This window comes from Argiope bruennichi, chromosome 10, assembly GCF_947563725.1.
Source record: "Argiope bruennichi chromosome 10, qqArgBrue1.1, whole genome shotgun sequence".
Classification (NCBI taxonomy): Eukaryota; Metazoa; Arthropoda; class Arachnida; order Araneae; family Araneidae; genus Argiope; species Argiope bruennichi.
This window is the reverse complement of record NC_079160.1, coordinates 122,683,140-122,706,235: the sequence shown is the minus strand read 5'-3', so window position 1 is coordinate 122,706,235 and position 23,096 is coordinate 122,683,140. Positions and strand designations below refer to the sequence as shown.

At 33.1% G+C, this 23,096-nt stretch overlaps 1 protein-coding gene across 1 annotated transcript in view; it reads right to left on the bottom strand.

The window, feature by feature from the left end:
• Positions 1 to 6,634, bottom strand: part of LOC129988512 (monocyte to macrophage differentiation factor 2-like) — a 51,026-nt gene extending 44,392 nt beyond the window's left edge. Inside the window, exon 1 of the mRNA XM_056096757.1 lies at positions 6,443 to 6,634. Coding sequence (XP_055952732.1) covers positions 6,443 to 6,474 — 32 coding nt within the window. The 5' untranslated portion in view covers positions 6,475 to 6,634. The remainder of the gene's footprint in view (positions 1 to 6,442) is intronic.
• Between the last annotated feature and the right edge of the window lie 16,462 nt (positions 6,635 to 23,096).

Below are 23,096 nucleotides of genomic sequence, written 5' to 3'. Positions count from 1 at the left end.
GAAAGTACGAAACGAAGAATGGGTTGCAGAGAAATAACAGGGTTGTGTTGAATTTGATTCAATTGAGCTTGATGCATTTTTTTCTACTACTTCCATTATTGATGTATAATGGAAGTAGTAGAAATGTAGTTCGTGTGTTATGAAAGAATAATACGAAGGCAGATCTGGCAGACTTTGGTTCGTATGTGTTTCATAAAAATAAAATTGTCTGGTGTACAATTCTTACGTCACACCTGGCATCATGTTAGAACAAGGTTATAACTATTGATAAAAATCAAAACCGAAGGAAGATAGAAAAACGGTTTCGGGGAAATTTACCTGAAATTGAAATAGCAGTAAATGAGAAAAGATTCATTTTTTAAAAATAAAAATTTCAGTTCATTGTATCAGATGAAGCCTTCTATTCACAAGAATGATTACAAACACCGTATTTTTACGGATCTAATAACAAAATTCAACGAATGTATTTAGCTTTGAAATAACATTGGTATAATAATTTCGATTGGTTTATGTGAATGTAAGCGATACTTAATATTTTTGAAAAACACATGGATAGCACGCTTTTTCTTCTAAACGGAACCAGAGCAGTACATATAACCTTTCTTTCTAGATGCGCCTTTTATCTCTGGTGAGAAAACAATCGGTTGAGCATAAGTGGAACATGCGTGCATCATCTATAGAACAGCAGAAGAAAAGCAATGCATGACAAACTTACCGAAAGTGAAAGTTTCTATTAAGGTACGTTCACACGAGGCCAATTATTGCGCCTAATGTGATGGGTGAGACCACGTAATCGGGACAATTGTTTGCCATTTCCCCATAGGGGTCAAATGATCTTTCTGAAATAGGCGGGGCTTTCTACTGCACCGCAATAGTTGGCCTTGTGTGAACATTGCCTTAAATCTCTTGGGTTATGAATTGCTCGTTCACCATTGTGATATCTGTTGTTGAGAAATGATGCTTAGTGCTAGACGAGCCAATTAAATGCCACTGGTCTGGTTCGGAAAAAAAAAAGAATGCCGATTGGGTGAAAGAGCGAGCAAAGAGTCAGACAGACATTAAAAAATACGGTTAATCGAGTTCTAAACTTTAAGCATTTCAGAGAAGTTCGCTGTTATCCAATCGCGTAATTTATGTATTCGATTATCATAATGATTTCAACTTATGTAGAATTCAAAATATAGTGAATCTTTTAAAGAAAATCGACATCTATGTATTTTCCATGTGTATATTGTAATTAAATTCTTATCGTAAATTTAACCTCAATTAAAATCTTGCTTTCAGTGCGTCACAAGATGTGTCTTCTAAGGTTTTTATGGTGCCTTTAAGTTCTCCAATGCACTATTTAATCTCTTTTACTTTGGATAAGAGAAAGCGGGAACTGTTATAAAGACCACTTTTTATGAGTGCCTGTTAATTCATCTCTACTATTAATAATGTATGTGCGTGTTCTATCGCTCTACAAGTCAAATCGTCTGACCCACACCTGTCAAATTTAGCACACATATAGCTTGGAGGATGGAAATGAGCACCTCGGAGCGATTTCTTTATATATTTTTAATTAGAATTATAATTAATAAAAAAAACAAATGAATTTTGTCGTTTTTCTGAGATAAGGTATTGCAGGAAAAGAGTAAATTTCACACCTTTTCAAAATTTTAATAATTGCTTTTTTAATTATACTAATTTAATAATCATGTGAATTTTTACTTAATTTTTTTTCGCAGTTTTCTATTTTTTCTTTTTTTCTTTTTGGCTAATATCCAATAACATATTACATTATTGCCCTAAAACTCAAACCATTTTAATCGTGTCATTAATTGTTTAGTTACTTGAATCTCCTGCGTTGTTCAAAGAAGGATTCTATTTAATGTTTTTGTAGTTTACAAATATTAATTTTAGAAACCCGAACATAGACTGAACAGCATCAGCGAAACTGCTCTGTAACTGCTAAATGACTGAAACCTGAATCCATTTTTGTGCGCGCTCTTGTGTTTGTAGATTAAATTTCTCGTCCTCTACATTTGGGATAACAGGGGGGGGGGGGGTACCAGCCACTGTTGCTATAAATCCCTACCTCTTACTTCTTACTTCAAGTTTACAAATATTAAACAAATGAGAAAGTGAAGTTACAATACCACAAAAATATAGAAGATAGATGAATCGGATATTTATATTTTTAAATAGCGCTGCGATGTTATCCGATTGTCTCCATTAGAAAGGTTCGTGTGCATAATAAACCGAATTTAAGTAAGACAATTAAAATGACACGGCTTTAATGTCGGACAGTTTGACGGGATCATGGGTACAAAGAAAACGAATTATTTAAAAAAAAATAAAACTAGTATTCCTGACGAACTAACTGGTTGCCTTACTTGTCTAAAATATAATGATGCATTAGGAAAAATTATACTCAACAATATAGCATGTCATGGAAATTTTCATGCTTTCATAGAGTAACAAAAAAGGACATTCCTAAATATTTTTTACTTTCTCTTTAGTATTTCAGGACCAGTTTTTGATCGATAATCCTCCTACAACATGGTGTTCCAATCAACAAGACTGACAAATTTACAACCTTTTAACAATACCATATTCTCTTCCAGCGTGGGATACCTTGGACGCTATGCAGAAGAAATAAGCGGATTGCATGACCCATATTATGAGGTGCGTGGTTGCACCTGAATACGTTTTTTTTTTTTTTTTCCACATCCATTTCCCATGTCACGGTGATTTCCCTAAGGAAGGCTTCCGACAGAAACACATTTCCCTTGATCAAAATATGATTAGCCTAGAACGAAGAAAGTCATCATCCCATTCGTCCATTTACAGACAGAGTCAGCTGTAAAATGTTTTAATTTATTGTGCAAATACATATTTTATAAAATGCAGGTCTTCATAATGGCGAATGCAGTTAAAATTACTTTCATCTATAATAAATAACCATCGGGAGAGAATTTCCCCTCGACTTTTTGGCGATTTATATAATGATATTTGGTGTTTAACTTACTATTCCGAAGGAAACTAAGTATACATTTAGTACTTAGGTTTAACGAAGGTGCCTCTTTCTAAGGTGCCTTTAGGTGTAAGTAGGTGCCTCTTTCTAATTTTATTAGATATCTACAGGTTCCTCTTTAGATGCTCTTTCTAATTTTTAGGTGCCTCTTTCTAATTTTCTTAGGTATCTAAGGTGCCTCTTTAGATGCTCTTTCTAATTTTTAGGTGCTTCTTTCTAATTTTCTAGTATACGAAATATAGAAAAAGTACTGCAATCGCAAAAAAATTTGAACTCGAGATTTTAATGAATCTTCGTGTTTCAGACCTCCTAGAGTTCGAAGGACACATTTTTGATCCCATCTGTCTGTTCCTCTGTGTCAAAGATGATTCCAGAACCCTTTCAACAAGACGGATTAAATTTGGTGTACGTACTTTACGCCGAACTTGTCGATTTCTGTCAAATTTTGTGCAAAATCTGTTCAGAGGAAGTCTTTCTGTCCCGCTGTTCGAATATAAGCTAACACGATAACTACAAAATGAAGAAAGCTGGATGGATAAAATTCGGCACACATTTAATATTTACAGCGGAGACACCGATCAAATTTTAATCCAAATCCAGTGACCAACTGTTGGTCTGTATTTTCGGAAACATACATACGCGGTAACTCAAAAACGGAATGATTTAAATCTATCAAATTTTGTATGAGACTTTGCGACTACAAATGTAGTTTCTGCCAAATTTTGGTTTTAATAAGTTGAGAAAAATACATTTAAAACACGAATTCGAGTTTCGGTTACTTTTAATCGCATTCCAGGGATTAATCGCCTAAATGTTTCCAAAGTTCAAACGATAAATTCAGCAAAAAGGCTAAATTCACGCCAAAAGTAAATATTTCGTAACTGTTGTATGGCAATACCATGCAAAGCGTTTCTCTGAGATAACGCATTTATTGCAGAGTACGCGAAAAAGTTTTGGGAAGACCAAAACCGCGCTGGTTAGATTTCATTTGCAGAAAATTAAAAGCCATTTCCTAAAAATTGAAACAAATAGATTTTTATATATTTACATCTTAACGAAATAAAATAAATTAAACATGTGTGTGTATGTGTTTGTTTTAAACTTATCTTCGATAGTAATTTGAGAATAATTTTAAAGCAATGGAATAAAAATCAATATTGTAAAAATCATTCAAATGCAGATTATTATTAGAAATTATCATTATTTGTCGTTCATGCAATAATTCCTTCGTTGGATCGAGTAATGAAAATTACTTTGGTCTTGAAAATACAGCAGTTTATTCCAATAAAGATATGAGTATAGAAGCTTATCCAAGAATCTTCAGTCGCTTTATTTATTTAGTCTTCAAACCGAGCAATAAAAGATTTATTAACACAGTACATAATCGCACTTTTTTTATCCATTTTCAGATGAAAGAAAAAATTAAATGCACAATCTAAACGCTGCATATTAATTTGGTCATATTTGCATGCTTCGGACTTATGAGATGAAGATACAAGAATTTTTCTAAATTCATGAGATAAAATCTAAAAGCATGTCAGGTGCACAGAAATGTCGGTTTTACAGTTAAACATAGTATTGCAAAAGGGAGTCGTTACAAGGAACACTTTGTTATTCAATTACAAAATGATTATAAAAAATTAAAAAAAAAAACTTTTAAAGAATAAGGCTTAGTTTCATATCTCACGACACTTTGTACAGACGAGGAGAATTTCTCAAAATGTGTGTGTGTGTGTTTAAATAAAGTAAAACAAAATAAAATACTTTTTTTTTTTCTTTTTGATTCTTGTTTGAAGATTTAAACCTTTTTCTTAGTCTATGCTTTCTGCCGGTGTTTTTCATAGATATTTACCATTTCAACACCAATTATGGTTGCCGTTTTTTTATTGTAAAGATTACATTTTAATAAAAAAAGAAAGAAAGAAAGAAGTGTTTCGATTAAAAATTTTCTAAATTTTGTCACTGTATTCGTAACTGCGAGACTTGAACTCATTTCTTTGAACAGTATGATTACCAGTCTCATAGATCGACAAAGTCTATTTTTCTTTTTTTTATTACCCTTAATTCATTCATAAATAACCCGCTATAATGGCACCCATTTGCTTTTACAACCACAAACTCCCTCCCCCCCTCTCTGAAAAATACTGGTTAATAAATTGATACAATTCATTGACAGAATAGTGAATTACTGTAATAATTAATTTTAGTCAGGGCTTTCCACAATTTTTTAAAGATATTTATAAAGTAAAATTCAGCTAATATAAATGTTTTAAATTCTAATTTTTGAGCTTGTCTCTAATTCCCTATTTGCAAAGTACAGATTAAATATATATATTTTTGTGTTACTAATTGATTTTTTGTATATATATATATATATATTCTGGTTTAAACAGCCGTTCCTGGGTTTTGAATTCAAATTAAAAATTCAATGAAAAAGTCTCTCATGTTTCCGAGAATTTTGAACGTCCTATGATACTTATATTAGACTTAATGTGCCATCGTTATATTTAAAATGTTCTACACTCTTTGTTTATGAAAATATTTTATTGAAATTATTTTCTTTCAAATTATTATTTAAATTTTAAATCACTCAGTTAACTATTTTAATGAAATAGGGGATCATCTTTAGTTATCTTAAAAATCTTTAATTCCTTACCTATTAAATAGTTAGTTAAATATCAAAATTATTATTCTTATTGTTATTTTTAAAATTATTAAAAAATTTATTATAATCATTATTGTATTACTTTTAAAAATGAGTTATTGTGCACTCATTAGCTATATAGTTCTTCATTTAAATTATTGAGGATTAAAAAGGAATCTTTGCTGCTATTTTCAATTTAAAAATTCATGTTTTCTCATGCTACACGCATTTATACAATCATTTTTTTTTTATTATTATTTAATCGAATTTTTGGATGAATGGAATTTCGTGAACTTAATAATAATTGAATAATTGAAATTCCACTGAATTGAATTGAAAAAACGTTGTACGAAATTCCACCACGATTTCGGCGACCTCATTAGGGGTATACTTTAAGAAGCCCTATTCTATTTCAAACTGAAAAAAGTGATAAACATTTAGTTCTGGTTTTGAAATCCATAATTATTGTTAAATATGTTGAAATGCTATAATAATAAAGTTATTTTTTTATATTTATTAATTTTACAAAATGATACTAGATAGTTATATATATATATATATATATATATATATATATATATATATATATATATATATATATATATATTAAATTTAGAATTAGTTATGGTTTTGAAAGAGGAAAAAAATATCGAGCCAGCAATTCCTTCATCCTCGCACCCAGGTGGAATAATTCCGTAAACCCTTGCTTCTAAATCTCGGCTCTTAGTCCCCCATCCGCCGGCTCCTATCTAACCTATAAATGTCAAATTTTGCGCAAATACCTGCTCTTCGCTGGCACGGCGTCGTTCTCCATCGCTCACACGGAAACACGTGGATCCTTGGCAAAAGCAGGGATTCTCGTCATCCTCGGCACATTGCCCACCACACACGCTGGCTGCATGCAGGGCCAGGACAGCTACAGTGCGGCCATGACAACTGGGCGAGCTTCGTTTCGCCGGGGATACGAAGGAGGATATGGTGGCAGCCTGATATCGATTTGTCTTCCCGATGAGGATTCCAGGACGGCCCTGACGTCACGGGGCGGTCGGGCCAATGGGAAGCGAGAGCCGGTGGGTGTGAGAGACGAAAATAAAGCTATTAGCATTCGCTCGCTCGCTGAGGGGCGGAATCGTCGTCACCCAAACACTGGGAGCTCATGACAGCTGTTGTCCGGGGTGAATCATGGGGACAGTTCGTAACGCTGCAGTGAGATTTGACATTCGAATAAAAATAAAGTTCGTGGCTAGACGGCTTCAGTTATCAGGGGTTCATCGAGTGCAAAGGAGGGAAAGTACAGCATAGCGAGACGTGAGCAAAAAGAGTGGGGGGGGATGAGAGTGGTTGCTTTTGATTATAGACTTTGCGGGCGACACAAAGATAATATTCTTGTATTCAAATTTCGTTTTGGGTGACAGCCAATGACACCTAAGGATACCATTTACCCTGTCGTGTCACGGGGAAATAGATGTTTTTTATTTCCCTCTCCACACCACAAGGGGGGGGGGGCAGAACACTTCGGAGAATCAAGCTAAGTTTGATTTAGTTTAATTATAATAACGTCCCGTTTTAAAGCAACATTAGGGCTATTTTGGTACAAACCTCGTAATTTTGAACCACGATCAGATGAAGAGGACGACACCTGAACTGGTATCACCCTTTTCAAACTTCCATACCACAATATCGGACTGCGATTCTTCGGAGAAATCGAATCTCGAACCTGAAGCTCTACGGTGCGGAAACCGAGTCCTTACCACTAGGCCACCTCAGTCGTTTTGAGAATCAAAGACAATATACTAATGCTGTTATTTTACTTTTTTAAAACTAACTAGAACATAAAGAAGCTAAAAATAGCATTTTATTGTTAAAACCTTTAATCTGTGCTAGGCCACTAAGTTCGTTTCTATAGAACGATCCTCAAATTTTTTATCTTACGCACCTTTCTGGTCTCAGACACGCAGCCTGAAGGTCGGGCGGTTTCATCTATAAGGCTTATTAGACTGATGCATATTAAATCTGTCGTGGATTAAATGTCTTCTCGTTGGTGAGGCGGGGAAGTTTGGAGAAAGTTTCCTTAATTCAGATTTGAGCAGGGCCGAGCGTGGCCTTGTGGTAAGATCTCGGCTTCGGTTCAGGTTCGAGACCCAACTCCAACGAAGAACCGTCGTGTAAGCGGGTCCGGTGCACGTTAAATCCGTCGGGGTCAAACAACCTCCCGCTGGTGTAGCGTGGAAGTCTTTGAGAGGACGGTGCCAGCTCTGGAGTCATCCTCGTCATCTGACCGCGGTTCAAAATGACGAGGTCCCTCCCAAAATTGCCCTAGTGTTGCTTTAAAACGGGACGTGAATATAACTAAATCAAAACTAAAAATTAGATTTCGAAGCCTGCTCACGAGCGTATGCTTTACACTTTTTTGAATTCTAGCCAAACAATGAAATCAAAACGGTAACGCTTTTTTCGGCTTTCATTTCCCCAGGTTCCAACGCCACTGCAACATGAAAACATTTGATCCGCAGCAGTAAATTAGACATGCATTAAACATTCACAGCAAATGTTCCTTTTAATCAAGTCCAAGGACATTAATATCATGGTATTAATTGATTGTGTTTCTTTTGGAGAGAGAATCGATGACTCAGAAGTCATCCACCTCATCTGATTACGGTTCAATATTGCGAGGTCTGCTTTAAAATAGTTCTCTTCTTGTTTCAGAATGGGGAACCAATCTGTCAAAGCCAATCAATCATCTACCACAGGTCTCAAAAGACAAAATTTAATCCATTTTTAGCCATTTTTCTCAGCTACTTTTCAAATTTCCTCGTAATGACTATACAACAAATTTAATATTTTTTTTCTCTTTCAGCTACTATAATATTTAAAAGTATCGATGCACCTACTTCTGCCACGAGAAGATTTTTAACATTTTGAAGATTTTATAGCATTGATTGACCAGGAAACATTCACACGCAAAGATCAATATCACCATTTCATTTCTAAAAAATATTTGTAAGTCTTTGGCACATTTTTGAAAAATGAAAAAAGAAAGTTTGGTGTCCTTTGTTAGAACAAAAATCCCTTTTCCATCACCCTATTCGCTGTTTGGGAACAGACCCCATAACCTTGACTGATGAAGAAGATGACACCCTCTTCTCCAAATTTCAATGTCATTCCAATAAGAAGATATTTGACCCGATAAGTGAAACGTGCTCCCATAAATAGCATATCTTTAAGCTATAATAAAACCCGTAATTTTCCAGATCGAAAGTATAAAGCCTAAATAATGTCTGTCAATAATCTTTACTAATATTAAAGGTGTGTGTGTGTGTGTGTGTGTGTGTGTGTGTGCGTGCGTGAGTGAGTGCGTGTATTGTATCTTACAGATGATACAAAAACTACCAAATATTTTACAGTAATTTTTGTTTAAGTTTAAATTTTAAATTCATTTAGAATTAAGCTCCAAAAATACTTTTGTACAAAACAATTATTCTTGCACCATTTTTTTTTTTTTTTTTTTTTACGTAGCAATTATTTCTTAATTTTGGCATTTTTTAAAAATTATCTTTTGCATAATTTTTCAACAATAACTTCATTGCTGCAATGAAATGAAAAATGTTTCATTATCTCATCAGATATTTATCTGCATAAATTTCTTCCCTCTTAAAAACAAAAGAAAAATTTTCGGTTTAATATCTGCGTAATTTACATGTGGAACAAGATCAGCGGTAGTGGTTTCATCGAAATTTTCTCGCCAAATTATCTTAATATCGGCATTATTCACCCTCCTATCGAAAAAAAAAGTGATCTATGTGCAAGGCTTTGAATGCCAAGTGCTCAGATTTTCTTTTTCAGTTTCGTACTTGAAAGTTACATATTTCGTAATAAAGAAAAGTTAATATGCATTTGAATGCTTGTTTTTTAACGACTAAAACAAAAATTAGCACAGAACTACAAATTATATAGCAAATTTTATTGATCTGAATTATTGTAATTTTTGAGTGATCGTGTTTACGTGCATGCTAAAGTACAGATAGACAGACGCTCAACCTTTTGATAGAATGACTCAAAATTAAATAAGAATTTACACGTTAGATGGTAAAATTGTGTACCAAATTTCATTTATCTAAGTCATTGCGTCTTTTGAGTCATCGCGCTTACTTGCATGTGTAAGTACAGACATACGGGCGGTTAATCCGTTGTCGGATCTGGTTCAAAATAATATACAGATATACACTTTAAACGCTTAATCTGTGTATCAAATTTTACCTAATCAAGTTCTTTACAATTTGTATTTATCGTTTCATTTCTTACTCACTCAGCGAGCCAGACAGATTTCTCGTAAAAGATTTCATTCAAAAATTGATAGAAATCTACAAATTTGATACGCACCAAATCTCATTCGTATAGATCCAGCCAATTTTTGATCTTTCATATTCACAAATAGACTGAGCGACAAATAGACAGGCACAATCCCAAAGTGTGTTTTCAGACACATGGAGATTTGAAACTTGGAGGTTCGACAAAGCCCCCAATTTTTTGACAATTGCAATGCTTTCTCTTTCGCCTACAGAAAAAAATATAATTGAAATTGTCGTTTCGCGAAAGTAAGGGCGTAGGTAAATTGGAGAGGTGCATTTTTAACAGCACAATTATGTTATGGGACTGAACAATTAAAGGGGAGGCAGCTGTGGCTTGATGGTAAGGTCTCGGCTTCGGAACTGGAGGGCTTCAGTTTCGAGACCCAATTCCACCCAAGAACCGTCGTGCTAGCGGTTATGGTGTACGTTAAATTCCTTGGGACAAAACGTCCTCCGGCTGGTGCGGTGTGGAAGTTTGGAGAGGGGTGCTAGCTCAGGTTCATCCTCGTCATCTGACCGCTGTTCGAAATAACGAGATCCGTCCCAAAATAGCCCGACTGTTGTTTTAAAACTGGACGTTAATATAATTAAACTAAAAAAAAATTGATTGAGGAGGTTCAAACTCACACCAAATAGAACAAGCATTCTAATGTATATCAGGATTTGATGTTTAAAAATACATTTTAGGTGGGAGGAGAAGGGGAAGGTCATGAGTATCAAAGTTATACATAAGAGTTTAAACATAACCGGTATATCTGGTAAAACAGGTGGTGACCAAAAACGGCTTGTATCTAATAATTAGACGGAGAATATTTTTCATCTCTTTCATTTTTTATTGTAATAATTAAATTTATTTCAGAATTGGTTGCCACTCAATAATAGAAATTTGATAAAGGAGACATCTCCCAAATGTGGAGCTTTTGGTTATTTATCATATTCCTGTTGATAATTTCAAGATTCGTTTTTAAAAAATTGTTTTTCGATTCGAATAAAATGTGCATAAGGTATAGCCATAGACTGACTACTCCGACCCACCCGAAGGCACACGGATAAAGAACACTGAATGACCAGACCGCCGCAACAGCAACCTCGGCGGGAACTGTGGTTGAGTCCTAAGGGCCATCATCAGCCATGGTACAACCCTTCCCTAAGGAAGTACGTCCCGTCATCAATGGGAGGAGCCAGACCCCCATCTTTTCGTGTACTGGCAGGAGTGGCGAGAACCAACCACCATGCCGGAAGCGTCTCATCCCCACTTACGAGGTGCCCCCCCCCCCCTCCGAGAGATGTGCATAAGTGTACATGCATCTGTGTATATGCATTTCAACCACATGGGATTTCGATTACTTTAGTTGTTGAGTTGCAGTTCGGGCCGATTAGCAATTGCTAGGAGATTTGCAACTTTAAGGAAGGAAGTCCAAAATTCTTGGCATTTTTTTTCCCCAAAATTTTCAGGATAATTTTGTTTTGCGCATTTACTTAATTACAAAGGTCTTGTAATTCAATTTATTCAAATTAAAAACAAATATCCTTTAAAATCGCTTGATCATTATGTTTCTCAGCAATGTGTTCTCTTTTTTTCCCTGCCTTTAGCTGACACACATTCAATATCCCTCTACAACTTTATATCAGAATATTTAATTTTAAAGCTTTTTAATTATTTTTAAAATTTTATTTCAAATTAATTTAAAATATTTCATTTTAATATTAATAAAAGTCACTATAGCTATGTATACACGTTCCATAGCTCCTCTTCAGCAACTGTGCCGATTTTAAAAACATTTTACACACTTATTCTTTACGACAAAGAAGGAATGGCGTCAAGTGTAAAAATTAATTACATTTTCAATGAATTAGAATTTACCGAATTTTTGTCATTTTTTTCTGTAATCAATTTGTAATTTTGGAGCAAATTATTTTGCTAGAAACATCTTAATACCAACTTAAAAAATTCAAAATTTTACATTTTCAACGCTATAAAATTCCTTTCTGTGAAATTTTTTAAAATTAATTCTTTTAAAATTTAACGCAGATGATTTTGAAAAATAAAAAAATAAAATGTATATATATATATATATATATATATATATATATATATATATATATATATTGGTAGTAGTTATTTATCGTTGCTTAAAAAGACTGACAGAAAAATCTGATATTTTTTTCAATTTCAATCGATTATAAGTGTTCTAGGGCAGTCAATTCAATGGTGTAGTGTAATAAAATGGGTTGTGTGTATTACATTAAAAATAGTTTACATGAAAGCATTTAAATTCTGAACAACGCCAGGTCAATCGGCCCTTTTACACAATTTTCTTCAAGACAGGCAGCAATGACGTGTTTTATTTTTCGATTTATCTTCATATTGGCCGCCTAAAATTGCTTTTATAAGAATGAATTAAAATAAATAGAAAATATCTGATTTACAAAGTTGCGAAGACAGAAAAAGATGCCGAAACTTTCATTTTGTGAAGGCCTTCGCAGATTTTAATCCGACTCCGGATATCCCTAGCAATAGTTCCAAAACCTTACAGTCTAGAAAAAAAAAATTGTCCCAAAACCTAACCTTAATTGTCTAAGATAAACCTAATCCCTAATTAAAGTCTACCACCAGACGCGATAGCATGGTGTTATGGTCTAAACTTCGTGACAGGAGAGTTCCAGGTTCGAGAACCGATTCCACCAACCATAAGCTGGCTAGGGTGCACCACATCCGTCGGGATCAAATTTTTTCCTGCTGGCGTGGCTTGGAAATTTGGAGAGGGATTCCAGCTCAGGCGTCCGACAGCGGTTCAAAATGATGAGATCCAATTTAAAATAGACAAGGTGTTGCTTTAAAATAGGACTAAAACTGCTTTAAACTAAAGTAAAAATCTAATTTAATCCATTGTTTCGCAATATATATATATATATATATATATTCCCTCTGAGTATATGATTTCATGTAGAGGAAGGTCTAGTGATTTTTTTTAAGATGTGAAAAAATTTAAAATCGTCTTCTGAAGCTCCAGGAGTGAAGATTAAAAGCCTAGATTTCATGAGTTCTGGTTTTGCATGCTTCAGATCGCGTTATATACGCGGCACAACGATGCATAGAAAAAGGAAAAATGGTGTTTCCTTTCAGACCTGATTCCACGAAGAACCGTCGCGTAAGAGGGTTTGGTACAAGTTAAATCCTTCGAGGCCAAACGTTCTCCGCAGGTGTGGTACGGAAGATTGGAGTGGGGTGGAGCCAGCTCAGGTGTCTTCCTCGTCATCTGAACGTGGTTCAAAATTATAAGATCCGTGCCAAAATAGCCCTAGCATTGCTTTAAAACGGGACGTTAACATAACTTAACTAAGCCTACAGCCCAACCGTAATTATAACGATTATAACGCGAAAAAAGTTACGAAATCGTCATGACAACCGGAAGTGATCCCCCCCCATTCTCAAAAATAAAAACGTTAATAAATAAAGTTTGCTAAAAAATATACAACGATTTGAATAGTGGGGGGATATACAACTAGATAACTGCCTACAGCCGCTTTCTTAATGGTCGACTTAGGTAAATTAATTTTTTTTTTAATTTTTTTATTAGATTAGTTAAATATAAATCAATAAATTTGTAAAAAATACAAATACGAAACAATAAAAATACGAAGCCTATAAATTATAAAACCAGTGTTAGAACTTTGTCAAATCTAACTAGTCGGGTATCAACCATTTTTAATCCGTCCACTTAGTACAATATTTAATATATTAACTATTAAAATTTAGATTCGTGACTTGTAGCACTGGCAGTTATAATTACTATACAGGAAAACATTTCTTTAAATACTTGAAAATTATCCCGAATAAAATTAAAGATGAAGATAACTTTATTATTAATAGTAACAAAGAAATTTGGGATTTTCTAAAAGATAACAACATTAATGAACTTAATACTTATGATTTTGAAAATTTATACACTAATCTGCCTTATTAAAAATTAATAAATGTCTGTACTTTTATATATGACGAATATTTAAACGAAGATATTATTACAAAAAATAACTGGCTAGAATTATGTAAATTTAATATTACCGAAAATTGCGTTTTTAATGGAATTAATTTTTATAAACAAGTAAAGGGCCATAACAATGGGAAGAGCTTTCTCAAGTGCATTAGCCAATATTTTCCTACATTACTATGAGAAAAAAACAATTAAACACAATTTAATAAACGGTTGGAGATATATTAATCACTTGATTTTGTTGAACTTAGATAATACTAATATTGTTACTAATTGTTATCCAAAAGATTTAGTGCTAGCTGAAACAAACAAAAATCAACTTGAAGCTACCTATCTGGATTTAAAAATCGAAATAGCTAATGATAAAACAATAGTTGGTATCTACGATAAAAGGGACGAATTCAACTTTAAAATAATTAAGCCTAGTACTTGCCATTCTAATTTAAATTCTAAAATTTTCAAAAATTTAATTTTCTTACAATTTAATAGGATTAAAAGAGTTTGTAATAGCAAAATTTTATATTGAAGCAACAAATAATCTCATTAAAAACTTAACTACTAATGAATTTCCCAGAAACTATTGCAATATAGAAGTTTTAATAAGAGAAGAATTGACTTCTTACTAATCGTTTGGCACACCTAAAAATAGACTTTCGGTTACATGGCAACTAACTTAATAGATGTCGCTGAGACCCTCCAATTTATTACTTTGAATGACTAAGCGTTTTTATGCAGGGGCAGTAATGACACGGGAAAGTGATGTGAGCCTTTTTTTGGTAGAGATTTTACCTGCTAATGGTATGTTCTTTCCTTTTTGTTTCTATAATTGTTTGTGAATGTTCTTTTATAGTTTATATTATGTAATTATAATTTTCGCTTAAATTGGAGATTGCAATTTATTGTTTTATTTCTGTAAAAAATGGTTTATCTCTAAGATCTCAATTTCAGGGGATTTTCGGGTCACGAGGGTTCAATATTGTTGGACAAAGTCAGACCCCTCACAGAAAAAATCCCTGCTTGAGAATTCTTAATTTCTTCCTTTTTGATTCTATATTTATTCGTTTAATAATATTAACTTGGTATTTTTACTAATTTGGTAAAGTTAATCTGTGTTTTAGTATTAGCAGCATGAGCGCTCTCTAAATGCAATTGCATCTTTTTTAGTTTGATTCAGAAATAATTTTTAATTTTTTAAATTTGTTTTCAGAAATAGATTTTAATTTTAATTGAAATTTCATAATGCATATATTTTTGATTTCTTAATATATGGTAGCATATAATTGACTAATCATGGGTACAAAAATGGTTGCTACTTAGCCATGAACTGTTTCTATTTATAATAAAGAAGAATGTATGTCTGTATGTGCGTGTCGGCATTTTATAGTATAGTTCGTGTTACATCCAAAGCTGCTAAATATTTCACAGAGATAATTTGGAAAGTTGAAATGAACAACGCTGATTTTTTTTTTTTTTTTTTTTTTTTTGAGATTTTAATAAGAATGTTTGTTTGTTAAAAATTAAACGAGATTTTAATGTTTTTTTTTTTCACCACAATCTTTCAAAGCGCAAAAATAATTTTAACACCAGTTTAAAAGATTTTTATCACATTTTGCGTAAAACCTGATCAGAGAAAATCTTTCTGTCCGGCTGCTCCTATATAAGTTAACATGGTAGTTACAAAACGAAGAGAGCTAGATGGATAAAATTCAGTGCCCAGTTTTAACATCTATATTGTAGACATCTAACAAATTGTGAGCCAAATCCAACAAGGAATTGAGTCCATCGGTCTCTACTTTCAAAGAACTCCAAAAAGCAATAAGTTAAATATATTAAATTTTGTGACTGCAAGTGTAGTTTTTTGTTAAATTTTCGTTTCTGTCGGTCAGGGAAAGACGCATTTAAAATACTGATTCGATTTTCGAATGTTATTAACCACATGCCAGGGATGAATTGCCAAATAACTCGGAAGGATAGTATGATAGTAGTAAGTAAAAATGTTAAAACAATTAAGTAAAAATGTTAAAACAATTAAGTAAAAATGTTAAAACAATTAAGTAAAAATGTTAAATCCACACCAAAAGTTAATATTTCGTAATTATTATACGCCATGCCAAGCATTTTAGGATATAACTTTTTAGAGAGTATGCGAGAAAGTTTTGAGGAGACTACTGCTATTTTTTTCAAAGAATAGCTATCACAAATTTAAAATTGATGTTACTTTTTATTTCATTATTTTTTAAATAAATTTTAGATCATGTCATTTTATATTATTTTAGATCATGTGGTCACTATACAAAGAACTCTCCTCAAGGTCTAGAAGTTATAAATTTTCTAAGAGATCTTGTACCTTTCCACTTTTATTTATACATTCAACTACGATAATTAGTAAGTCTCCCATTTATTAACACAAAAAGCATTATTAAGAAGTAATGACCCTATTTGCTTCGAGTATTAGGGTGTCCCATCATTTCCTGTTTCTAATATGAAATGAAGACACAATATTTACTGTTTCAGATATTATTTAATTTGCTCTATTACCGTCTTCCACTTCTCAGGAAGCCTCATTATACCTTCTTTCCAAAATTGTTGTGTTTTGGACAAGAAATAATCCTCTAGGTACGCTTTTATTTCGCTGATGGATTTAAAGCACTAATCGCGAAGAGAATTTTTTAAGGGTAGAAAAAAAGTAATAATCAGATTTAGCTAGATGGAGAGTATGCAGGGTGCGGTAAAACATCCCAATCAAACTGTAAGAGCTACTCTCTTACTACTTATCCAATATGTGGTCTCGCGTTGTCATGAGGAAAAACAACGCATCGTTCATTCATTCTGGCCGTTTTCTTACTATGGCAGCTTTCAATGGATCCAGTTGATGACAGTATTTGGTAGAATTTATTGTTTCACCTTCAGGAAGGAGCTCGTAGGAAATTGCGCCTTTCCAATGCCTCCAGATGGACAAAAGATCTTTTCTGGGGTGTAGTCCCCGCTTTGCGATAACTGAAGGGCTATTGTCCTTACACTAAGTGCGCTTTCTATGCACATTTTCGTATAAAATCCAAGCTTCGTCTCCAATGACAAGCCTCTTTAAAAAAGCGAAGAGAAAGAAACGTTTGGGACATCCTAATATTTGCTCTATTGTATCTATATATTTTTATCTGTTGGTATTCAAAACTGAAATACAGATGAATCAAAATTTATTCAAAGCATGAACCGATAGTTTGCTATATGTTTGTCCTAATTGAAAGAAATAAGTGAATTATTATTTGTGGTCAGACAAGAGTACTTTGATCTACCATTAAAATGTATTTTCTAACATAACAACAGTTTCAACGGCGATTCACCTCGATCTCATCATTTTGAATCGTGGCCATATGATTAAATGATACGGTAGAAATTAATTATTAATACTATAATATACGAGGTATAAATTATGTTGTTTATTCGTATCCTGGAATTAAAAGAAAATAGGTAAGAGTATAAAATGTTGACAAATGGCACCGAAAATCCAAGTCGCATGCGCTTGAAAAAGAGTCCTTCGTGCCAAATTTTATCAAAGGCTACGTCCGGAAAAAGTGCACCCGTAGTTTCGGAATCATGAATCCATTCTGAAACATGAATAAGCTGGTGATTCATTTGTAAATCCAAACTGTTCGGAAATGACATTACAGGGTACGTAGTGTAAAACTGCTGCAAAAATAAAGTACTTTTTACACACTTCAGCTCAAAAAGTGAAGCACCATTGTATAAGTACTCATACATAAACGGCGCATTTTCTGAGTATAAGATTTTTTTTCTGTTTTATAATAATACATAGTTTTCACTAAAAAAATTTTTTTTAACAATTAATTTTAAATACTTATTCTTTGCATTTTTATATTTATTTTTGTATTTTCACAATATTTTTTATTGTAAAATGATGCTTTTTTTAGTTTTGGTAAAAAAAAAAGCATAAAAATGAAAAACACTATCAATAACAAAAAATTAAATCAACTTTTATAAGATGAAAAAGAAAGATTGTGATATTTTACAGCATTTCTTAAAATGAATAAGTTACCAATTCATTTAGATGGATAAAATATTTCTGAAAATGTTGGTATTGATGTAGAATTATAGCATGATCGAACATTTTGTATTTGATTTTTAAATAGGCAACAACAAATAAAATTCAACATGACTGGGATGGAAAGAGTCCATTTCTTTATGGACAAACTCTTTCTATTAAGTAATTATCTTTGCAATTCTCATAAAGCTAGGAACTAAAGAATCCCTATGGCTATCAACGTACGGCTGGGAAAACTGTCATGAAATGGATGATACAACAATGGCATGCTCTAAATAAGATTTTTAGGTCATTTTTAATAGAAAATAATAGCAGCGTTCACAAATGATCAGACTAAAAAGAAATTGTCTAATCTCCTCTTACTTCTAAAGTTTAACAAAAGCCTTTTTTGAACCTTTAACGTTTTCCCAAAGTTTGATGAAAACATGCCTTTTAACCTATAAGCAACAATTCTTGCTTAAAAAATTAAATTAAATTATATATATATATATATATATATATATATTATGAAGAAATAACGCTACATATATTTTATGAAGAAATAAAAATGCTTTAGCAAGCCGTAGTTTTCATAAATAACAGAAAAAAATTCATGAAAAAAAAAAAAAAAACCGCTTGCTTTATAGTTAGAAGCAAGCTGAAAATAAATAATTGGGAATGTCTCTCCAAAACTTTCTCACATAATGCCAGAAAACGCCTCGCATGCCAATGGCATACAGTAGTTACGAAATACGAACCCTGTTTAGGCGTGAATAAAGCATTTTTACTGATTCTGTGATCTTGGCAAATGTTTTGGCGATTCCTCCCTGACATGCGGTTGAAAAGACTCGAAAAGCGAATTTTTTAGATGCATTCTTCTTAACTGATTAAAATAAAAATTTAACCCAAAACGACACTTTTAGTCACAAAATGATATACCAAATTTGATACATTTAAGACATTGCCTTTTTGAGCCATCGCGCTTACGTGTTTGAAAGTACAGACCGACAGACAACGGACCTTTACTGATTTGGCTCAAAACTTGATAGATGCCTATACTATAGATGTTAAATCTGTGTACCGTATTTTAATGATCCAGCTCTTTTCGTTTTGTCGTTATCATGCTAACTTATATTCGAACAGATAAACAGACTTCCTCTAAACGGATGTCGCTCAACATTTGACAGAAATCTGCACATTTGGTATAAAGGCCGTATACCAAATTTCATCCCTCTAACTGAAAGTGTTTGTGTGCAGGGGTGTTTGTGGGACCCCAAAAAATCCCCTGAAACTTTTACGGACTTACTACCGACATTTTGGAGTTTCGAGAAGGGGGGGGGGAGAAATGAAAAATTACGATTATGAAGTATTGAATGACCTAATTATAAAAGTCCGATGAATTACTTTGTTTTGCAAAATTAATAACCATTAATACCTTTGAACCCAGGTCACGTGATCGCACATCTGGTCGAACGAAGTCTCTCCCTTTTTTTTTCAGCCGCGCCTACTTGCCGAAAAGAATTCAGAAGAGAATGTCCGAGAACCGGGGGAATGAGTCATAACTCGCAATAAGGAAAGAACAAAAAAGAAGTTTTTTCCCCCTTTTCACGCATTATCACTGCCTTTGGAGAAAGAAAGGAAAAGTTTTCACCACACACACTGACCTTGCGTTTTCTGCTTTCAAAGCAAACAAAATTACCCAGATCAAAATAAATAATTCATTATTATTCCTACTTCCTTTTGAACGACGATCCCCGGAATTTCCGGGTATCGAAGTTCAAAATCCCCGGAATTCCGGGGTTTCCCCGGAGCACAAACACCCCTGTGTGTGTTATGTTTGTCACAGAGAGACAGACATTTCCTAATTCAAGGAGGTTTGAAACGTTGAATCTTTTTTCATATTTCTTACATGAGAAATTAAAAACGCAAGTTAAAGCCTTTTTTTTTTTTTTTTTTATTACAAAAAAAGGTATTTATTTTTAAGTCGGTGCTTCAACATTTAACAAAACTCATGAAATAGAGAATTTTATTCAATGAACTTCTTAAAAATTCTCCAAGTTCAAATAAAAGTAAAGAAAGCGTTTTTCTTCCTTTTATCTCGATTTTAACAGCTGCAGAATAAAGTGATTCGAGTTAGCAATGCTATTATTTTCAATTTCATTAAAATAAACAGCAGGAATGGTCTCTCCACATCGTTCTCGCATACTCTTTCATAAACTTGTCATGCCAGAGAACGCTTTAGATGGCACTGGCCTACAATAATTACGAAATATTCACTTTTGGCGTGAATTTGGCATTTTTACTGAATCTATTATGTGATCTTTGGCGAGTTATTTGGAGGCGAGTCCCTGACATGCAGTGAATAGTATCCGAAAATCGAATGTGTGTTTGAGACACGTTCTTCTCAAACGATTGGAAGAAAGATTTGACACAAAGCTGCATTTCTAGTCGCAAAGTCCCGTACCGTATTTGATACATTTAAGTCACTGCGTTTGCATGTTTAATCCCTTCCTGAAAATACAGACAACCCATGGTTGGATTTGGCTCAAAATAGATCTATCTAGCTCTGTTCATTTTGTAATCACCGTGTAAACTAAAATTCGACCAGTCGGACTTCCTCTTAGCAGATTTTACTCAAAATTTGACAGAAATCCGCACATTTGGTGCAAAGGCCATTTACCAAATGTCTGCCGTCCAGCTCAAATCTTTGTCAGACATTTTCCAAAAATGAGTTTTTCGAATTCGGGGAAGTTTAAAACGTGATGATTTGTCAAACTCTTGAGTTCGAATTTTTTGTCGATTAAAATTTGTTCTCTATACGTATATGTATAACCTGTGTTAAAATCGATTTCTAAAAAATTATTAAAACTAAAGAACAAAATTCATCGATTCAAATACATTTTTTATAATTGAAAAGCTATTTTAGTAACCTTTAAAACGGCGTTAAAATAGCGCGATAATACACTTTGATGTTATGATGAAAATACGTTAAAACTGTTTTTATCTTTTTAAAAAAAATTAAACTTGGAATCAAAAGTTTGAGAAATCAGTTCTTAGTGGACCTCTATTGCCCCCACAATAACTTCCCAAATTTCATGCTCCTAACGTCAATGGTTTATTTGCGCGTTGCCGAGGGCAAATCTTTATATATTAAGAGAGGTGTCAATGAAAAAAAAAATTATTATAAAAAGAAAAAAAAAATCGTTATAAAAGGATAGAAACTATGCCCTAAAAAATAAGTTTCACCCCCTTAAAATGTTTTTAAGTACCAGATCCCACATTTTTTTTTTTTTTTTTCCCCCTTAGTCAAAGCTAAAATTTGGCGAGAGTGGTCCAACAAATAAAAATGTTCAAATGGATGGGGACATTTAAAAAACATCCCAATAGATATAAGGATCATTCAAAATTTAACGCTTCAAGTTAAGATTTTGTCATACTGAATTTTACACGGTTGACTGACGTAATGAATTACAGTTCAATATCGTGCAGTTGAATACCTGTAACAAGTTGTGCATGACATACTATTAATGAGAATGATGATCGAATATGTAAGCGTTTTTAGAGCAGCTTTTCTCACGTTTAATATATCTTTTTGTTCACCCAATTCATCTTTCAATTTGCTTATTTTACGCTCATCGGACCCATTTACATATTCTTCTTTAACAACACATTAAGGTTTAAATACTTATTTACCAAGCATAACTTAAATAAATCTTCAACATCTAAAACATTAAAAATTGAAGTTCGAAAGTTTTTCGAATTGCAACAACTGACACAGTACGCATTTCCTACTGCCCTTTCCTGATAACTATACTAGCATTTTAATAAATGGCAATGTACATTGTTGAAGAAAATGGGCACAAAAAAAGAAAAGAATGATTAAGCATTATGAAGAATGTTAATATTGGCTGGAACCCCTGCATTCCTACTCCGAAATTTGGTTTTCTTTTTTGATAAATCCGGTCAACAGGCTTCACGACCCTGATTTCGAATGATCAAATTCAACTTGTGGGAGAAAAAGACAAAACGAAAAGCTTCTTCGCGGTAAAATGAAGCACTTTAAGGATCTTTTCTCAAAACAAAGCACTTTTCATGACGCTACGCACCCTCCGTTACTGTTGTTCAGGCGTTTGAGAAACACAGATTCTAGCTACTGAGAAGCAAGATGGGACGAACATTTTGAGGTAGTGACAAATCAGTTTCGTTTTGGAATAGGGACAATCACAACTATTTTCCAGAATTCGGGGAAATAACACAATTCTAATAATTTATTTAATAAAAAAATATAAAATGAATCTAGGTGGGAGATTGTAAATCATGACACTGCTCATTTGATAAAATCTGGTAATTTATTTGGCTTCAGGTTTTTCATGAATTAAAAGCTTTCAGTTAGCCGAACCGAATCTAAGCCGCTTTCGTGCGTTTTGGAAAGGAAACTCTCCAATTGCACCGTTTCTTTTATGGAGACGAGTGGTCAAAATGAACGTTCATTGTAATTACAAATATGGGAATGTTATAATGCTAATGTTAAACACTCCTTCACATGTTGCCAACATGCAAAATAAAATATATTTGACTATTCTTCAAATATTGCTCACTGATGATCAAAATCTTGACTTGGAGAAAAAAGTCTGGACAGAAGAACATTTCCAGAGTGATTTCTTACTAAGTTGGTCAACAGCTTCACCAACTTGGAAAGAAATCATTTAGTTTCTTCTCTAGAATGAGTCTGTATCTTTTCCAGCTGCAATTCATGAATCTCCATTGAAGGCCAGGAATCTTCAGCTAGTAATGTTAAACTTTTTACAGAACAATCTGTTTGCATTTCAAAGATTTGAGCAATGTTTGCAGCATATGACATAGAACATTTTGAGGAAACAGTGATGCATTTCCTTGAAAATAGCATTTATTTCACTAATCTTAATCATCCAATTTGCAGAAAGGATCTTTTAAAAATCCTTTAACTTATGTTAAACCAAAATTTTTATACTCAATATTAAATTTTTATTTTGACAGTACCAAATCTGCAATGATCTAAGATTACTGATAAAGT